This window comes from Alnus glutinosa, chromosome 2, assembly GCF_958979055.1.
Source record: "Alnus glutinosa chromosome 2, dhAlnGlut1.1, whole genome shotgun sequence".
In the NCBI taxonomy this organism is placed as follows: domain Eukaryota; kingdom Viridiplantae; phylum Streptophyta; class Magnoliopsida; order Fagales; family Betulaceae; genus Alnus; species Alnus glutinosa.
The window spans coordinates 16,882,685-16,900,718 of NC_084887.1; the positions used below are offsets into that span (position 1 = coordinate 16,882,685).

Here is an 18,034-nt window from a genome sequence, read left to right on the forward strand (position 1 = left end):
CTATGTTCTTCGAGAAGATTCTGTGAAGTTTTCAAGGATTTATTTCGGTTCCCTGTCAGCCATCCGGACGACGTGGTATTCCGTCCGGACGCTCATCAGTCAGCAACATCCGTTAGGACGACGAGATCTTTCCGTCCGGACTCCCATCAGTGTCTAGAAGCTTCGAATAGTTCAAGATTGCATCCGCCTGGACGTAATGGCAAATCGTCCAGACGCTCTTCAGAGTTCAAGAAAATCCCAATGTTCCAGCGCATCTGTCCGGACGCCATTCAGTGTTTGACAAGAAATAGGGTTTCTACCTTAAGACACAGTTATGGGAAGATGGATGCTACCGTCCGAACGATGTGTAATCCCGTCCGGACGATGTCCTCTATAAGGCAAGAATGTGCATACCAAGTTCAACCGTCCGGACGTCAGCCTTCATGGTCAGGACGATCAAGCTTCATATATGGAAATTGCGTGCACCAGTTCAACCGTCCGGACGTAAGCCTTCAAGGTCCGGACGCTCCAAGCCTTATTCTGGTAATTTCGTGCAGCTGAAGTGCAACCACCTGAACGCTAGGGCAACACCGTCCAGACGCGGCCTTGGTATGGAAGCTTTCAGCGCTATCTTGGAGAGGCGGTTGCAGTTGACCGTTCGGACGCTCGGTCAAGCCGTCCGGACACCCTCGGGTATTTTGGTCATAACTTTTTACTCAAATATCGGATTGAGATGAAATTGGCTTCATTGGAAAGCTTAGAAAAAATGTTGTAATTTGATTGTCCGGACGGACCCTAGAAGCGTCCAGACAGTATCCGTTCGGACGGAAAGATTTTCCAGTCCGGACGGCCCTTCAGAAAATTCCAGAATTACTTTTCGGACAAGGAAAACTTGACCCGTCTGGACGCGCATGTTTTAGACTTCATTTTTTAGTCGATTTTGGATTTCCAAAGCTTATAAATAAGAGGTTTGAGGCATGCTTTCAACATAGAATTCGGTGGTGAATTCTCTACAGCTTAGAGACGTAATATTTCCTCTAAAGCCTTGCCAAGGGTGTGAATTCCATTAGAGCTTAGAGAAGTCATCAATCCCTCTAAAGCCGTTTTACAAGTTTGCTGTGCTGTAAACCGAAGTCTATCTTAGAGGTCGGCTCTAAGGTAAGGAGTTCCATTGAAGACCCCTTCAGGTAGGTGAACCTGGTTGGGAAGCGTTAGTGTTGGGTTACACGTCAGAGATCAAGGTACGACCACTACATCGGTACATGTGAGTGTTACTGTCTTGTATCTAGCTATGTCTTTTGAATAGTAGAATTCCTGGGTTTAGCTGCCCCGGAGTGGTTTTTCTCTTAACTGAGTTTCCACTTCGTTAACAAAAATCTCTGTGTCATTTACTTTCCGTTGTGCTTTAATTTTTGTTGACACTTGTTGCACACACTTTACTTTTAGAAGTCAATTCCAATTTTTCAATTGGTATTAGAGCAGGCACACTCTGTTTAGGATTTAATTCCTGAGTGTGATCCTCATCTCTTCGTGACTTCTATTTTCTATTACACCTTTTATCATGAATTCTTCTCAGTTATCAAATGAGGATTCTGATATTAAGCTTTTGAAGGTTTTTAATAAATTGAAGAATGATCATCATTCTAAAATTTCACATAAAGAGCTTAAAAAGGTGAAGCAAGAAAAAGAGTCTCTAATTGTTCAATTGTCTGAATCACATGCCTTAATTGACTCTTTGAGATCTGAGAATACCATGCTGTTTAACATTATTGATTCACTAGAGATTAAATTAAAAGATTATGTTTTCTCTAGTGATAATTTGAAAAGCATGATGTGTATTCATTCAGATATTTCCAACAAGCCTGATTTAGTTGTTGATGATTTGAGTGCTTCTACTTCACATGTTTCTGATTCTGAATTAGATTCCTTTATTATTGAGCCTGTGATAGTAGACATTGCTTGTTTGGATAATTCTTGCTTGAATGATTGTGTGATGCCAAAATCCAAAGACACAGGTACACAAGCTCATGGTAAGTTTGTCCCTACTTGTCATAATTGTGGGAAGATTGGTCATATTAGGCCAAATTGTTGTTTGTTGAAATCCTACAGGCCTTGGATCAAGTAGGATGCTATGAGGAAATGTAAAGTTGAAGATTCTTCCTCATCAAAATATGTTCCTCCGCATAGGAGACATATAGAAGGTAAGGGCATTGTTATGTATAAGAATGCTAACCATAATTTTACAGAGAATGTCAAGAAGCATTCAAACAAAAGAAGCTTGCCCACCTGTCATCACTTCGGCATCACCGGTCACATCCGACCCAAATGTCCACAACTCCATAAGTTGAAGGTTCAGAGGAAGCTGCCAATAAGCGCTACACCTCCAATGGATCTTCAGGCTCTACGGCATCAACAGAAGTTTATTCTTGCTAATCAGAGTGGCAAATCAAGGCGCTACAAGAGAAAGCCTCATAAGCCCAATGGCAGCCATGCCCATGAAGGATTGCTGAACCTAATACAAGGTATGCTACGGAGAATGGACAACATGGGCAAAACCTGCAAGCTACCACCTCGGGTGAAGCAGGTATGGGTCAGGAAGGATGTGACCATTCACCCCTTGAGGGGGAGTGGACTTACCTAGTAAAGGTGAAGTCTCCCATGCATAGGATTGTGGTTCCTTAATCCTAGTGCATGTCAGGTATGTTTGCATTGCATTGTCTATCTTGTCATATTTTATTCATGCCTTGGATTCTGTTTGAGGAACTGTTTATTTTATCCCCATATTTTCTCTTGTTATCTTGAGAAGCATCTGCAAATATTTTTAGGGATGACAGTTAAAGCACGTCGGGCGGCTGCTTCTCTGTCTTGGTATTTCTAAACCTCTCTCCATGTGGATAGGTTTGGTTTTACCTTACATGCTGGGATTAGATGTCATTTCCTTTTCTGAGCAAGTGTTTGTTGTTTTTCCGTTTATCGGTTTTCAACGAAAAAAAAAAATGGGGAGAATTTGCAGGATTTTCTTTCTCTTGGCTTATTAGGTACTGTATGTATCCTTACCTGATATCTCTCCTCTATGAGCATTAATTTTCTATGCTTAGATATATTCGAGAGTTTTGACTATATTAGCCAAGTGTTTTTCCTGTTTATGCAAAAGTAGGATAGCTTCTTTCCTCATGCGATGGAAAAAGTGCACTATCCCGGGCTCCCCTAAGGTACTTCTTTCCTTCTCTGACTCGTTGCTTTTGGAGATTTTGGATATGAGTAGAAGTCCTTAATTAGATGGCCAAATTGACCACAGGCTAGTTGAACCTAGCATCTATAAATTCTGGCACTCCCTTCAGTTTGCAGTACCATAAGATTCGAGCAGTAATTCATAAAAAGTTATGTGCTTTAAATTTGTTTAGTCACTACTTATGTGCTTAAATTTACCTTGCCCTCTATGAGCAAGTAAAAATTTATCTTGTCCTACATGGTACAAGTAAAACAGAATATGTGCTGTTTCTTTAGGGGAGTGTATTAGATGAGGGTGGCTAGGCCCTAGTAAGTTATAAGGTTTGACTTTTGGCTTATCTGTCTCTGATTTTCTCTCGTGCCTAGAAAATCTAGTTGCTCTTTGTCATGTCTTGGAAAGTCATACCTTGTGGGAAAAGAGTCTCCACACACACACGCATTGCTTGAGTTGAGTTGCCTATTTGAATTTTCTGTGATCAGGAAAAGTTATTTGTGCTTATTGAAATCTCAACTCTCTTTTTTATCTCTGCTTAGTTTTGAGATGCTCTGTGATTGTGTTATCAGTTGATTATACATGCGTGTTTCTGAAATTGCCTTTGGAAAAATTATTTGTCTGCAAATTTTCCTCAAGTTTCAAAATTTTCAGTGTGTTGTATTTGGTCGGGCTTATTCTTACGTCCAAAACGAGAGCAGTCTTATCATATGCTGACCTAGCAATTGCTCATCCGGTCAGGATCTCTATAGGTTTAAGACTTGCTTCTCTTTCTCTGCCATACACACATCTTTGCATTTTTAATGATTTATCATGGCATCTTCTGTGTTTTTCTCGTGGATTTCTCCCGAGATTTTGGCATTTGTTGCAGATCTCTTCTCATCCCATGATCTTCTTTGTGTCTTCCGTTATTCTTTTAAGTCTTTGTGCTTTTAGAATATTGGAATATTTGTTGGGATATTTTCTTGAGATATTGTGCATGAATAATCCTTTTCTGTCTGAGTGTTGGGCTGATCATGATATATTTATGCCTTATGAGTAGCTGCATTGCTTATATTTCTCTTTGGCATCCATTTGACAGCCGTGTTAAATACCACATTATGTTTGGAACTAACAGGAACTAATGGTATTTTTGGAGATATTTCTGATTGGTTTTTCAGGGATACGACATCCAGCGGCTTCCAGCACAGTGATTGGCAGATGCATCCTTTGGAAAACTGACTATTGTTGAAGTCGGATGTTAAATTTCCAAAGGTCTTGGGATTTGATACTTGGAGAATTTATGTTCCTCTCTTTTGGGCCATTTACAGACGTTTCTCTACTTTCCTATTGTTCTGGATTTTAGAACGTTTTTCTGTTTGTGGATATTATTACTCCGTTTACCCTTGTCCTTCTGAGACATTAAGGGGGAGTAATTGTTGTGTGGTTTTTCTCATTACTCTGTTTTAACCTTTGTCCCTTTGTGACAAAAAGGGGGAGTAATTGTTGATTTGGACCGCGATTGTATTTTTAACCAGTCAAGTGATTTTTGTCCCAGAATGGACAAAGGGGGAGTTTGTTAGTTTTTGTGTTGGCTACATTCTGTTGGACAAAATCACTTCTATGTAATGTTGTTGCTTTCACAGGGATGCTGCTTTATCCAGAGTCTACTCTTCAGCTATGTTCTTCGAGAAGATTCTGTGAAGTTTTCAAGGATTTATTTTGGTTCCCTGTCAGCCGTCCGGAAGATGTGGTATTCTGTCCGGACGCTCATCGGTCAGCAACATCCATCCGGACGACGAGATCTTTCCGTCCGGACTCCCATCAGTGTCTAGAAGCTTCGAACAGTTCAAGATTGCATCCATCCAGACATAATGGCAAATCGTCCGGACGCTCTTCAGAGTTCGAGAAAATCCCAGTGTTCCAGCGCATCTGTCTGGACGACGTGGTTATACCGTCCGGACGCCATTCAGTGTTTGACAAGAAATAGGGTTTCTGCCTCAAGACACAGTTATGGGAAGACGGCTGCTACCTTCTGGACGATGTGTAATCCCGTCCAGACGATGTCCTCTATAAGGCAAGAACGTGCATACCAAGTTCAACCGTCCGGACGTCAGCCTTCATGGTTCGGACAATCAAGCTTCATATATGGAAATTAAGTGCACCAGTTCAATCGTCCGGACGATCAAGCTTCATATATGGAAATTGCGTGCACCAGTTCAACCGTCCGGACGTTAGCCTTCAAGGTCTGGACGCTCCAAGCCTTATTATGGTAATTTCGTGCAGCCGAAGTGCAACCATCCGGATGCTAGGGCAACACCGTCCGGATGCGGCCTTGGTATGGAAGCTTTCAGCGCTATCTTGGAGAGGCGGTTGTAGTTGACCGTCCGGACGCTTAGTTAAGCCGTCTGGACACCCTCGGGTATTTTGGTCATAACTTTTTACTCAAATATCGGATTGGGACGAAATTGGCTTCATTGGAAAGCTTAGAAAAAATGCTGTAATTTGGCTTAGAAATTGGCTTCATCGGACGGACCCTAGTAGCGTTCGGACGTCCTCCTTTCGGACGGAAAGATTTGCCCGTCCAGATGGCCCTTCAGAAAATTCCAGAATTACTTTCCGGACAAGAAAAACTGACCCGTCCGGTTGGCCCTGACTCCCGTCTGGACACGCGTGTTTCAGACTCCATTTTTGAGTCGATTTTGGATTTCCAAAGCCTATAAATAAGAGGCTTAAGGCATGCTTTCAACATAGAATTCGGTGGTAAATTGTCTACAGCTTAGAGACGTAATATTTCCTCTAAAACCTTGCCAAGGGTGTGAATTCCATTAGAGCTCAGAGAAGTCATCAATCCCTCTAAAGCCGTTTTACAAGTGTGTTGTGCTGTAAATCGAAGTCTATCTTAGAGGTCGGCTCTAAGGTAAGGAGTTCCATTGAAGACCCCTTCAGGTAGGTGAACCTGGTTGGGAAGCGTTCATGTTGGGTTACACGTCAGAGATCAAGGTACGACCACTGCATCGGTACATGTGAGTGTTACTGTCTTGTATCTAGCTATGTCTTCTGAATAGTGAAATTCCTGGGTTTGGCTGCCCCGGAGTGGTTTTTCTCTTAACTGAGTTTCCACTTCGTCAACAAAAATCTCTGTGTTATTTACTTTTCGCTGTGCTTTAATTTTTGTTGACACTTGTTGCACACACTTAACTTTTAGAAGTCAATTTCAATTTTTCAAAAGTAAAAGTCATAAAAATAAATAGAGTAGGGATAGGAGAAAGAATAGGGGATTGATTTCACCACTTACCGCATAACAATGGTCAATTATAAATTAACAAGGTAAATTCATACTTTGCATGATATAGGACTCGTCTCACTCGAGTAGTCAAGAAATTACCTCTAAAAAATAAGTATAATCCATCTTCGGTTAGCACAGACCGTCCACCTAACCACTAGGATGCTGTACGACCCGTCTTCCCTAGGTATGGATTAGCTACGTCTTTAATAGGATACACACAATCAATGAAATAGTATATCCCATCTTTGGTTGGTATGAATTGTTTACCTAAATTACACTAAACTAGGGTGTAGTACAATCCGTCTTCCCTAGGCATAGTCTATCTAACCCTCTTGATCACATGTCAGTTAAAACCTTTGTATAACAATCATTCACATAATCATAGAAAATATGAAGGATTGAGTTCAATCAATATAAAAGTCTTTCTAAGACAACATAAGAAATTCATAATGATTGAATATAAACATTAAGATCAATTCTCACCGTTACACAACCATCATGCATATAGAAAATATCAAATTAAAATACAATAAAACCATTGTTATTTGGAAAGGGTTACACTAATACCCTTGTAAGAATTTAGCCGCTCCTTGTGGTGCTGGGATGGCCTCCTGCCATGTTCTTCTCCTCTTCAACTTGTCAAGCCTCCAAGAAGAATTTACTGTCTAAAACTTAGTACAAACACAAACACAAGCACACCTTCTCTTGAAGCTTAGGGTTCTATTTATAGAGACTAGGAGAGGCCTAGAAGCTCTTGGAATTCCAGAAAAATTGTCTCTTGAGTCTTCTTGTCCAAGTAGGAGATTGAAACTTCAATCAAAGTAGGAAAAGGATTCCAAATTCGTCCAGAATTGTGGTCTTTTATTACGGGGCAATTTTAGCAAAGTAAACCTCAGAATTAGGGAAAAGCGATTTCAGACATATTTGTTGAATTGTTTATTATCTTTCCAAGGCCATCAATTTTATTGAAATCTGATTTCTGAGAAAAAAGTTATGATCAAAACACTGAGACATGTGCAGAATCCAAATTTGAACCCAATCCGATTTTGACTCTTAGTGGAGAAATTCCGATTTAATCCTTCACTTGATTTGATTAAACTTAACCACATCATAGGGGTCTTCTATTATGATTGATTAAGCTTAAACATATCTTCTAGGTCTTCTCAAAGTGTGCTTTAAGTCCAAAATTAATGGAATTAATTGCATCTTTATTTAAAACCTGAAAAACATTAAAACAACACAAAATCAAACAAATAACAATGCTAAGGAATTAACATATATACGTTAAGGGGCTTGAATGTGCAACATTCGACGCTTATCACATAACACCCATAATATGCTTCCGTAGACAGAACGGCAAGCACAGACAAATGGCATAAACAAACTGTGCCCCCTTCAAATCAGATTACTCCACCTAACAATAAGCCAGAGATTGTGCTAGACGATCTTTGCAAGCATGAGGTGCAGGGGAGACAAAGCACCAACCTTGATGGTAGAAGCTGCTCCTCGCCCTGAAGGACAGCATGAAAGAACTCCCTGAGCTCATTAAAAGAAGGGGCCAATACTACTTCATTGAAAGGACTGGCAGAAATCTGAAGTACCGGTACCCCAATGATCTGGCTGATCACCTGTGAATCAACCAAGATAACATGCCCCGCAATGGTCGACTGAAGGATGATGCTGTTGTCATCATTCTACACCACCTCTAGATGTGCATAGAATTCCCAACTAGCGTGGTGAGCACAATGTAGGCGCAGTTGTGGAGGTAGCCCCAGTGATAGGTCTAGATGATCTCATGGATATTGTCCAGTGGAGCTACCACAAGGTCTGCTCAAACAACATTCCTCTCAGGAATGACAGGCCTGTTCATAACCTTGGCTCTGGAGGCTACCACATCCTCGTCTGTCCTCTATCGGACTCTACGCTTTGGACTGTTCGCAAACATGATTCCACAAAAATAACCAACAAGGTATGCCAAAAATATTCTCAAAAATATTAAGTTCTTGTTAGTTCCCAAAAAAAATCGGGCATTATAACTATAGTAAAATGGACTTTTCCAAATATTACAAACAGTAAATAACCCAATTCAATCCAAAAGAATGCCAAAACAGATAATCCAAACACAGTAGATATTACAAATATGCATTTTTAATCTCAAACACATTTCCCACAAAATTCAATATTCTAATAGTTAATAATACATTGAAAAGAATAAAGAGAACTGAAAAAAAAAAAATACCTTGAATGGAGAGAAAATGCATAAAAGGACAAAAGTCACCGAGATTGTGCAATAACCCACGAGAAAAACTCACAAAAAGGACAAAAAGGTGCAAGAAAACTCGAGAGAAAGTGAGAGGATGCGGCAGCTAGGGTTCGATTCGTGACATATAACCTATGGTGGCCCAGTCCGGACGGATTACTAACTCGTCCAGACTCGCGTTGCCACATAAGCATGCGACAGGCTTTGCACGTTCGGACATGTAACCTGACTGTCCGGCCGTCTGAGTCGCACCCGTCCGGACACAAGCAGAGACTGTTTAGACCCTTCACACTGAAAAACAAAAACTGAAGGAAAATTTGCAGAAAAATTATTTTCCCTATTGTCAACTTCAGAACACACATGTATAATCAACTGATAAAGTAGTCAGATAGCATCTCAAAAATATGCAGAGATATAAAAGAGAGTTCAGAGTTCAATCAGCACAAAACTTCCTTGTAGATAGAAATATTACATAGATTACTCAACTCATGCAATGCGTGTGTGTGTGAAGACTTTCTCAATAAGGTATGAAGTTCACTAATAAGACTTGAAGCAGCTGAATTTTCTAAACAAGAGAGAAAATTAATGCAAGATCAGTCAAAAGTCAAACCTTATTATTTACTAGGGCCTAGCCACCCTCATCTGATACACTCCCCCTAAGATACAGCATCTAATTGTTTTTCTTGTACCGTGAAGGACAAGATATAAAGCTAACTCAATACAGAAGTAGTGAATATAAGCATATAACAAGGAATTCAGAAGAATAATTGTTTGTTTCTTTTTGGTGCTGTAACCTAGAGAGAATGTTAGAATTTTTAGGCTGTAGGTTCAACTAGCATACTGGTCAATTTGACCATCTTATCAAAAACATCTCTCTCATTAGAATTTCCAGAAGCAAGAATCAGAGACGAAAAGATGTACCTTAGGGGAGCCTTGGATAGTGCACATTTTCATCGCATGAGGAAAGTAACTATCTAGCATTTAGATGCACAAGAAAAACTTGGCAGATATTTAGGCATAAACTCTCAATCATAAAAGCATAGTCAATTAATGCACAATGAACTGAGATATCAGGCAAAAATACATGCAATATCTGACATGCCAAGAATAGAAAAAATAAAATTCCTTACATTTTCTCCCTCAATTTTTTTTTTTAATAAAAAAACAATAAAAACATGCGATATGCATAAAAACATCATAAGACTAGCATGTAAGGCAAGATCAAACCTATGAAAGATCAAAATTACCAATACAGAAAAGCAGTCGCCCGACATGCTTTTTCTGTCTTCCCCAAATAGTACATACAAAGTTCTCTCAAGAGAAATAGGGAGCAAATAACAGTGGTTCCTAAGCTGCAAAGCAAACAGAAGATATAACAAGTAAAAGATCATGCAATGCAATTAATCCTGATGCTCTAGGATTAGGAACCAAACCCTAGGCATGAACATCCTCACCAACTAGGTGAATCCATTCCCCCTTAAGGGGTGAATGTCTTCCTTCTTCCTGACCCATGCTTGCCTTCCTGTCGGTGGTTGTTGGTAGGATTTCATCTGATGATCCATCCACTGTATCATGCACTGCATCCAAATAGGTAGCTCGTTGCAATATTGATCATCCTCCACCTTCTGCAGCTTTTTGAAGTGCTTGGATTTCTTAGTCTTGGATTTACCATTTTACTTGGTAGGAATAAATCTCCGCTAAGGCCGCTGATGCTGAGGAGCCTGGCGCCATGGGGCATGATGCCTTGGGACTTGATGCCATGGGGCTTGATATTGAAGAGCCTGATGTCTTGGAACTTGATTCCATGAAGCCTGATGGGGAGCTTGATGCCTTGAAGCTTGATTCCATGGAGTCTGATACTAGGCCAGAGGTTTTGTGCTGTAATTTGCTTGTCTGGGCACCACTTTCTTGACCTTTTCTCTCTGAGCCTTGAGAAGGGAGCACTGGGGTCGGACATACCTTCTAATAGTAGGGAGCTTTTGAGTGACTAGTAGATCTCCATTGATTGTATCTTTCCCTTTGTCCACTATTATGGGTGGAGGCTTGAGGATTGTGGGCTTAATAAAGACAGTCCTAGAAGTAGAGGGAATGTCAGAGGGAAGAGCTACATACCCAAGTCCAGTCTTGTCTGCTGGGCTCTTCTGGATTGATAACATACGAGTCAGCTTCTCATTGGTGACCCTCTCCAATTGTAGTTGTGTCTCCAGTAGCTTCTCCTCTAGCCCATGTATCTTGAGTAACAATGAGTTTTTCTCTGTCTCTAAGCTACTTAGGTCATGAATGTGCTGCTTGCGAGCCTCCCTTAACTTCTCAAACTCTATATAGAGTATTTTATAAGCCTCCTTGAGTTCTTCTCCATCTTCATCGCTTTGCTCTGAGTAGTAAGCATCTTTCTCTTCTACATGCGGAACCACAAAGGCTAGAAATTTCTCTTGCTCAGGAGCTTCTTCTTCTTCGAACTCATCACTGAGAGTCGCATTGTATGCCTTCCCCTTTCCCTGCTTGAGATTTCCAAAGTCAGCTTATATATGCCCAAAGCCTGATCATTCAAAACATCTTGGGCCTTTGGGATCTTTCTTTTCATCTTCCTCAGGTTCTGACTCTCTAGGGACCTTCTTTAGGTTTTCAAAAAATTTCTTCTTGAACCAATCATTCCTCATTAATCTCCCAAAATTTTTGTCTAGCATTGCCACAACTTTTTCTTCATCCTTAGAGTCGTCTTCAAATGAGACTTCGACTTTCTTCTTGGAAGCAAGGACAATAGTCTTCACCTTTTTGACCGAGGGTAGGGACTACTCATAAGGTTGAAGAGAACCCACCAACTCTTCAATCTTCATCTCTTCCAAGTCTTTGCTTTCTTCAATTGTAGTTACCTTGATTTTGAAATGCTCAGGAAAAGATCTTAGAATTTTTGGGATGAGTTTCACATCTGAGACAGTTTTCCCGAGACTCACCATTGAGTTTCTTAGGTCGCTCATTTTGGTGTAAAACTCTTCGAATGTCTCATCTTCCAACATCTTAATTTCTTCAAATCTAGAAATCAACATTTGAAGTTTGGCTGATTTAACAAGTTCGGTGCCTTCATATGTTTTTTCTAAGATTTCCCATGCTTCTTTAGTAGATTCACTGCTTGAGATTTTTGCAAATTCAGACGGTGAAAGTGCTTGACTAAAGCATGGAGGGCTTTATCGTTGGTAAGCCGTGCATTTTTCTCACTGACTGTTTCGGGAGTTGCATCCGCTAGTTTAGTCCAACCAGTTTCAACAATTTTCCAACAGTCAATGGAAAATCTTAAACAGAGTGCACCAATAGCCATAGCTCGTACCATCAAAGGCAGGAATAGTATAAAGATTTTGAGACATTGAAGTAAAACTAGAAGTCAAAAAGGAATGATAACACTAAAGAATTAAATCTTAAACAGAGTGCACCAAGCTCTGATACCAATTGAAAATTAATAGACATCTAATTTAACAAGTGTGTGCAATAGTGTGCAACAAAATATTACAATGCTGAAAATAAAGCGACAGATATTTTGTTGACGAAGTGAAAACTCAATTAAGAGAAAAACCACTCTGGAGCAGCCAAACCTATTGTTAGTTTTGGTGTTGGCTGCATTCTGTTGGACAAAATCACTTCTATGTTATTCAGAGTCTACACTTCAGTTATGAGCTTCAAGAAGACTTGTGCAGAATTCAAATCAGTCAGTTTAGTTCCCTTGCATCCGTCTGGACGAAGTGGTATTTTGTTTGGACGCTCATTTGTCAAAGCATCATCTGTCCGGACGCCCATCAATGTCTAGAAACTTCAAACTGTTCCAGCTTGCATCCGTCTGGATGTAATGGCAAATCGTCCTGCTGCTATTCAGAGTTCGAGAAGAATCCAGCATTCAAGTGCATCCGTCCGGATGACGTGGCAATACCGTCTGGACGCCATTTAGTGTTTGACAAGTAATAGGATTTCTATCTCTGACACAGATATGGGAAGACAGCTGCAACCGTTCGGACGATGTGTGTTCCTGTCTGAATGCTATCCTTGATAAGGCAAGTCATGCAGAAGAAGTTCAACCGTTCGGACATCAAACTCCATGGTTTGAACACTCAGACCTTATTGTGGAAATTGCGTGCAGCGGAAGTGCAACCGTCCGGACGCTAGGCAACACCGTTCGGACACCCTTCGGTATTTTGATCATAACTTTCTAATCAAATATCGGATTGGGACAAAATCAGCATCATTGGAGAGCTAACAAAAAATATTACAATTTAATGGTTAGGACGGTCACTAGAAACGTCTGAACAGCCCACCATCCGGATGGAAAGATAGTAGCATCAGGACGACCAGCCAAAATTTGGGAAGTTTTTCAGAATTGCTTTTCAGACACGGAAACAGTTGCCCGTCTGCTCGCCCAAGGCTGTTGTCAGGAAGCACATGCCAGAGACTCCAATTCTGACTAGAATTAGGTCTTCTAAAGCTTATAAATAAGAGGCTCTAGGCATGCATTATGTACAGAATTCGGTAGTGAATTCCTTATAGCTTAGAGAGGGTGTTTAGTGAGATATTGAAGATTAGCTATCTCTCTAGCTTTTGCTACTTTGTGATTTGATTAGCTGTGAAGTCTATCTTAGGGGTTGACCCTAAGGTAAAGGATTCCATTGAAGACCCCTTCAGGTAGGAGACCTAGTTGGGAGGCGCTCTTGTTGGGTTATACATTAGAGTTCAAGGTATGACAACTGCATCAGAAGTATGTGAGTGCTACTACTTTGTAACTAGATTTGTCTTCTGAATAGTGGATATCCTAGGTTTGGCTACCCCAGAGTGGTTTTTCTCTTAATTGAGTTTCCACTTCGTCAACAAAATATTTGTCTCCTTTAAATTCCACATTTAATATTTTGTTGCACACTGTTCAGACACAGTTAATTAGAAGTCCAATAATTTTCAATTGGTATCAGAGCAGGTACACTCCGTTTGAAGGATTTAATTCGTGAGTGTGATCCTTATCTCTTTGTGACTTCTATTTTTTTTTTATTACACCTTTTATCGATTTCTCTCAGTTATCTGAAGAAAATTATGATATTGAGCTCTCTAAAGTTTTAGTTAAATTGGATAAAATGGTTTCTCCAAAAGAGCTCAAAAAGGTGAAGCAAGAAAAAGAGTCTTTGATTATACAATTGTCTGAATCACATGTTTTGATTGACTCTTTGAAATCTGAGAATACCATGTTGCTTAATATTATTGATGCACTTGAGAATAAATTGGCAAAATTCTCTAGTGATAATTTGAAGAGCATGCTTGGAATTCACTTAGATGTTCTAACAAGCCTGATTTAATTGTTGATGATTTAAGTACTTCTACTTCACATGCTTCTGATTCTGAATTAGATATTAAGCCTGTGATAGAAGATACAACTTGTTTAGATAATTCTTGCCTAACTAATCATGTGATGCCTAGCTCCAAGGATTCAGGAACAAAAGGTAAGTTTGTTCCTATTTGTCATAATTGTGGGAAGATTGGTCATATTAGACCAAATTGTTATTTGTTGAAATCCCACAGGCCTTGGATTAAGCAGGATGCCTGAGGAAAGGTAAAGTTGAAGATTCTTCCTCATCAAAATATGTCCCTCCTCATAGGAGACATATAAAAGGTAAGGGCAATATTGTGTATAAGAATGCTAACCATATTTCTGCAGAAAAAGTCAAGCGGCATTCTAACAAAAGAAGCTTGACTACCTGTCATCACTACGGCATCACCGATCACATCCGATCCAAATGTCCACATCTCTAGGCTCAGAAGTCGAAGGTTCAAAGTGATCTTCCAGCAACAGCTACATCAGGCATTCTACCTTCAACAGCACATCAGGCTCCACGGCATCAGCAGTAGTTTGTTCCTGCCAATAAAAGTGACAAACCAAAGAAGAACAAATCAAGGCGCTACAAGAGAAAGCCGCAGAAGCCCAATAGCTACCATGACTATGAAGGGTTTCTGAGTCTGATGCAAGGTATGCTAAGGAAAATGGACAATATGGACAAGACCTGCAAGCCACTGCCACGGGTCAAGCAGGTATGGGTCAAGAATGATGAGACCATTCAACCCTTGAGGGGGAGTGGACTCACCTAGTAAAGGTGAAGTCTTACCATGCATAGGATATTGGTTCCTAAATCCTAGTGCATGTCAGGTATGTTTGCATTGCATTGTTTAACATGTCATATCTGATTCATGCCTTGCATTTTGTTTGAAGAACTGTTTATTTTATACCCTATATTTTCCCTTGTTGTCTTGAGAAACATCTGCAGATATTTTTTTTTTTTGGGATGACAGTTAAAGCACGTCAGGTGGCTGCTTTTCTATCTTGGTATTCCTAAACCTCTCTCCCTGTGAACAGGTTTGATTTTACCTTACATGCTAGGATTAGATGTTATTTCCTTTTCCATAAGCATGTCCTTGTTGTTTTTCTGTTTTATTGTTTTCAACATAAGAAAAAAATAAAATAAAATAAAAATTGGGGGAGAGGATGCAGAATTTTATTTTTTTCTTTTGATAGCTTTTCAGATATTGTATGTGTTTTTTTTCTAATATCTTAGTTCATTGTGCATTAATTGAATATGCTTATATATGATTGAGAGTTTATGTCTGATATCTACTAAGTTTTCCTGTCGCATCTTAATGATAGATAGTTACTTTCCTCATGTGATGAAAATGTGCACTATCCAAGGCTCCCCTGAGGTACATCATTTTCCTCTCTGACTTCTTGCTTCTGGAAATTCTAATGAGAGAGATGTTTCTGATTAGATGGTAAAATTGACCAATATGCTACTTGAACCTAGAGCCTAAAAATTCTAGCATTCACTCTAGGTTGCAGCACCATAAGAAACAAGCAGTTATTCTTCTGAATTTTGTGTTATATGCTTGTATTCACTACTTCTGTGCTGAATTAGCTTTGTATCTTGTCCTTCATGGTGCAAGTAAAATTTTATCTTGTGCTTCATGGTACAAGTAAAACAATTAGGTGCTGCATCTTAGGGGGAGTGTATTAGATGAGGGTGGCTAGACCCTAGTAAGATAAGATTTGACTTTTGACTGATCTAACATTGACTTTCTCTCTTGTTTAGAAAATCCAGTTGCTTTAAGTCATATCAGTGAACTTCATACCTTATTGAGAAAGCTTTCACACACACACGCATTGCATGAGTTGAGTAATCTATTTAAAATTTTTATCTGCAGGGAAATTTGTGCTTATTGAATACTTAACTCTTATTTATATCTTTGCATATTTTTCCAATGCTATTTGACTACTTTATCAGTCGATTATATATGCGTGTTCTAAAGCTAACTTGAGGAAAAATATTTTTCTGCATATTTTTCTCCATTTTCAGATTTTCAGTGTGAATCATTCAGATGGACCTATTCTTACGTCCGGAAGAGAGCAGTCTTCCCATATGCTGACCTAACAATTGCCATCCGGATGGTTAAGTGACACGTTCGGACGGGATCTTTACAGGTTTAAGACTTGCTTCTCTTTCTCTGCCATACACACATCTCTGCATTTTTATCATGTAATATTGTGTGTTTATATCACGGATTTCTCCCGAGATTTTGGCATTCTCTGTACATCTCTTCTCATTCCATGGTATTTGATGTGTCTTCCTTTGTTCTTTTAAAGTTTTGTGCTTTTTAGAATATTGGAATATTTGTTGATTGGAATACTCTCTTGAGATGTTGTGCATAAAAATCCTATCATGTTTGGGTGTTGGGTGGATATTGTTATATCCATGCTATTTGGATTGCAATCTTTGCTTTTGTAATACTTGTGCATCCAATTGACAGCTGTCATAATACCACTTTCTTTTTGGGACTAATACGATCTAATATTTCTGTGTGGTGTTATTTTTTAAAATATTTTTGTTTAAATCTTTTCAGGAATATGTCGTCCAGCAGCTCCCAGCACAATATCTGACAGATGGATCTTTTGGAAAATTAACTGTTGTTGAAGTCGGATGTTCAAATTCCAAAGGTCTCAGGATTAAGATGAGTCTTTTCCCCTAGCTCATGCGGAGCCATCTGTAGCATTCCCTCAGATCTGTATCAGTTAGAGGTTCAATGGTGAATCTCCTCATTTATCTTGCAGACCAGTTGCTTAGAGGATGTCAATCTGGGGATAACCAGGTTTAGGCTTTGTAAAATCAAGCGACTGAAGGTCTCTAAGTCCATGGTTCCCAGCTTCCAGATCTAGAAGCCGAAGTAGTACAAATCCAGCCTTTTGTACTGCATTCTCACCGCTACTTGATTTCAATGGATCAGCGGGATTTGGTACTTTGAGGATTTTTGTTCCTCTCTTTTGGGCCACTTGCAAACTCTTCCCTACTTTCCTTTTGTTTTGGATTATACGACGTTTTTATCTGTGGATTTTATATACTCTATATACTCTATAATATACTCTATTTTATTACTGTGGTCTTTCTATACTTTGTTTACCCTTTGTCCCTTTTGTTAGTATTTTTATTGGCTACATTCTGGATAAAAACAAAAACACTTTATGTATTGGTTTTGTTTTAACAGGATGGTTGGTTTTCAATTCAGAATCTTCATGTATTCAGACAGTGTTCAAATCAAAGACAATAACTGATCACAAGCTTCTACAAAATGTCCATGAAGAGTCCTTGCAAAATCCAAGACAAAACAGTCGGTTCTTGTGCAACTGTTCGAATGTGCTTTTGAAGGCGTCCAGACGCCTTGTAATGTCTTACAGATAAACATTGAAAGACATCCGGACGTTAGAGCAACACCGTCCAGATGCTAGGTCAATCAGTATTCAACAAAAAGTTGGATTTCAGAAGTCGACACTGTTTGGGAAGTCTTTGCAAGCCGTCCGGACGACGTGGCAACACGTCCGGATGATGTCCAGTATTTCAGAATATTTCAGAGTTCCATTCGAACGCAGAAAGGATTTTAGCGAAGACCGTCTGGACGCCCGGTCAAGCCGTCCGGACGTGAACTTGATAAAGATAGAATTATGTTATTTCTGAAAGGATATCACAAAAAACCGTCCGGGCGTGGCTAACTTCCATCTAGACGCTCGCCAGCCAGAGCCTGAATCTCAGCAGTTTTTTGAGGTCTCTTTAAGCCTATAAATAGGAGGCTCTAGGCTAGTGTTTTGTACAGAATTCGACAGTGAATTCCATAGTGCTTTGAGAGGGTGTTTAGGGATAATGGAAGATCGACTAGCTCTCAAGCCATTGCCGGTGTGTGCTAAGTTGTTCGTGTAAAGTCTATCTTAGGGGTCGGCCATAAGGTAAAGGAATCCATCAAAAGC

At 39.7% G+C, this 18,034-nt stretch overlaps 1 protein-coding gene across 1 annotated transcript in view; it reads left to right on the forward strand.

The window, feature by feature from the left end:
• LOC133860320 (uncharacterized) overlaps positions 1-4,395 on the forward strand; it is a 36,474-nt gene extending 32,079 nt beyond the window's left edge. The window contains exon 4 of the mRNA XM_062295946.1: positions 4,363-4,395. Within this exon, the coding sequence (XP_062151930.1) occupies positions 4,363-4,395 (33 nt within the window). The remainder of the gene's footprint in view (positions 1-4,362) is intronic.
• Positions 4,396-18,034: the final 13,639 nt, after the last annotated feature.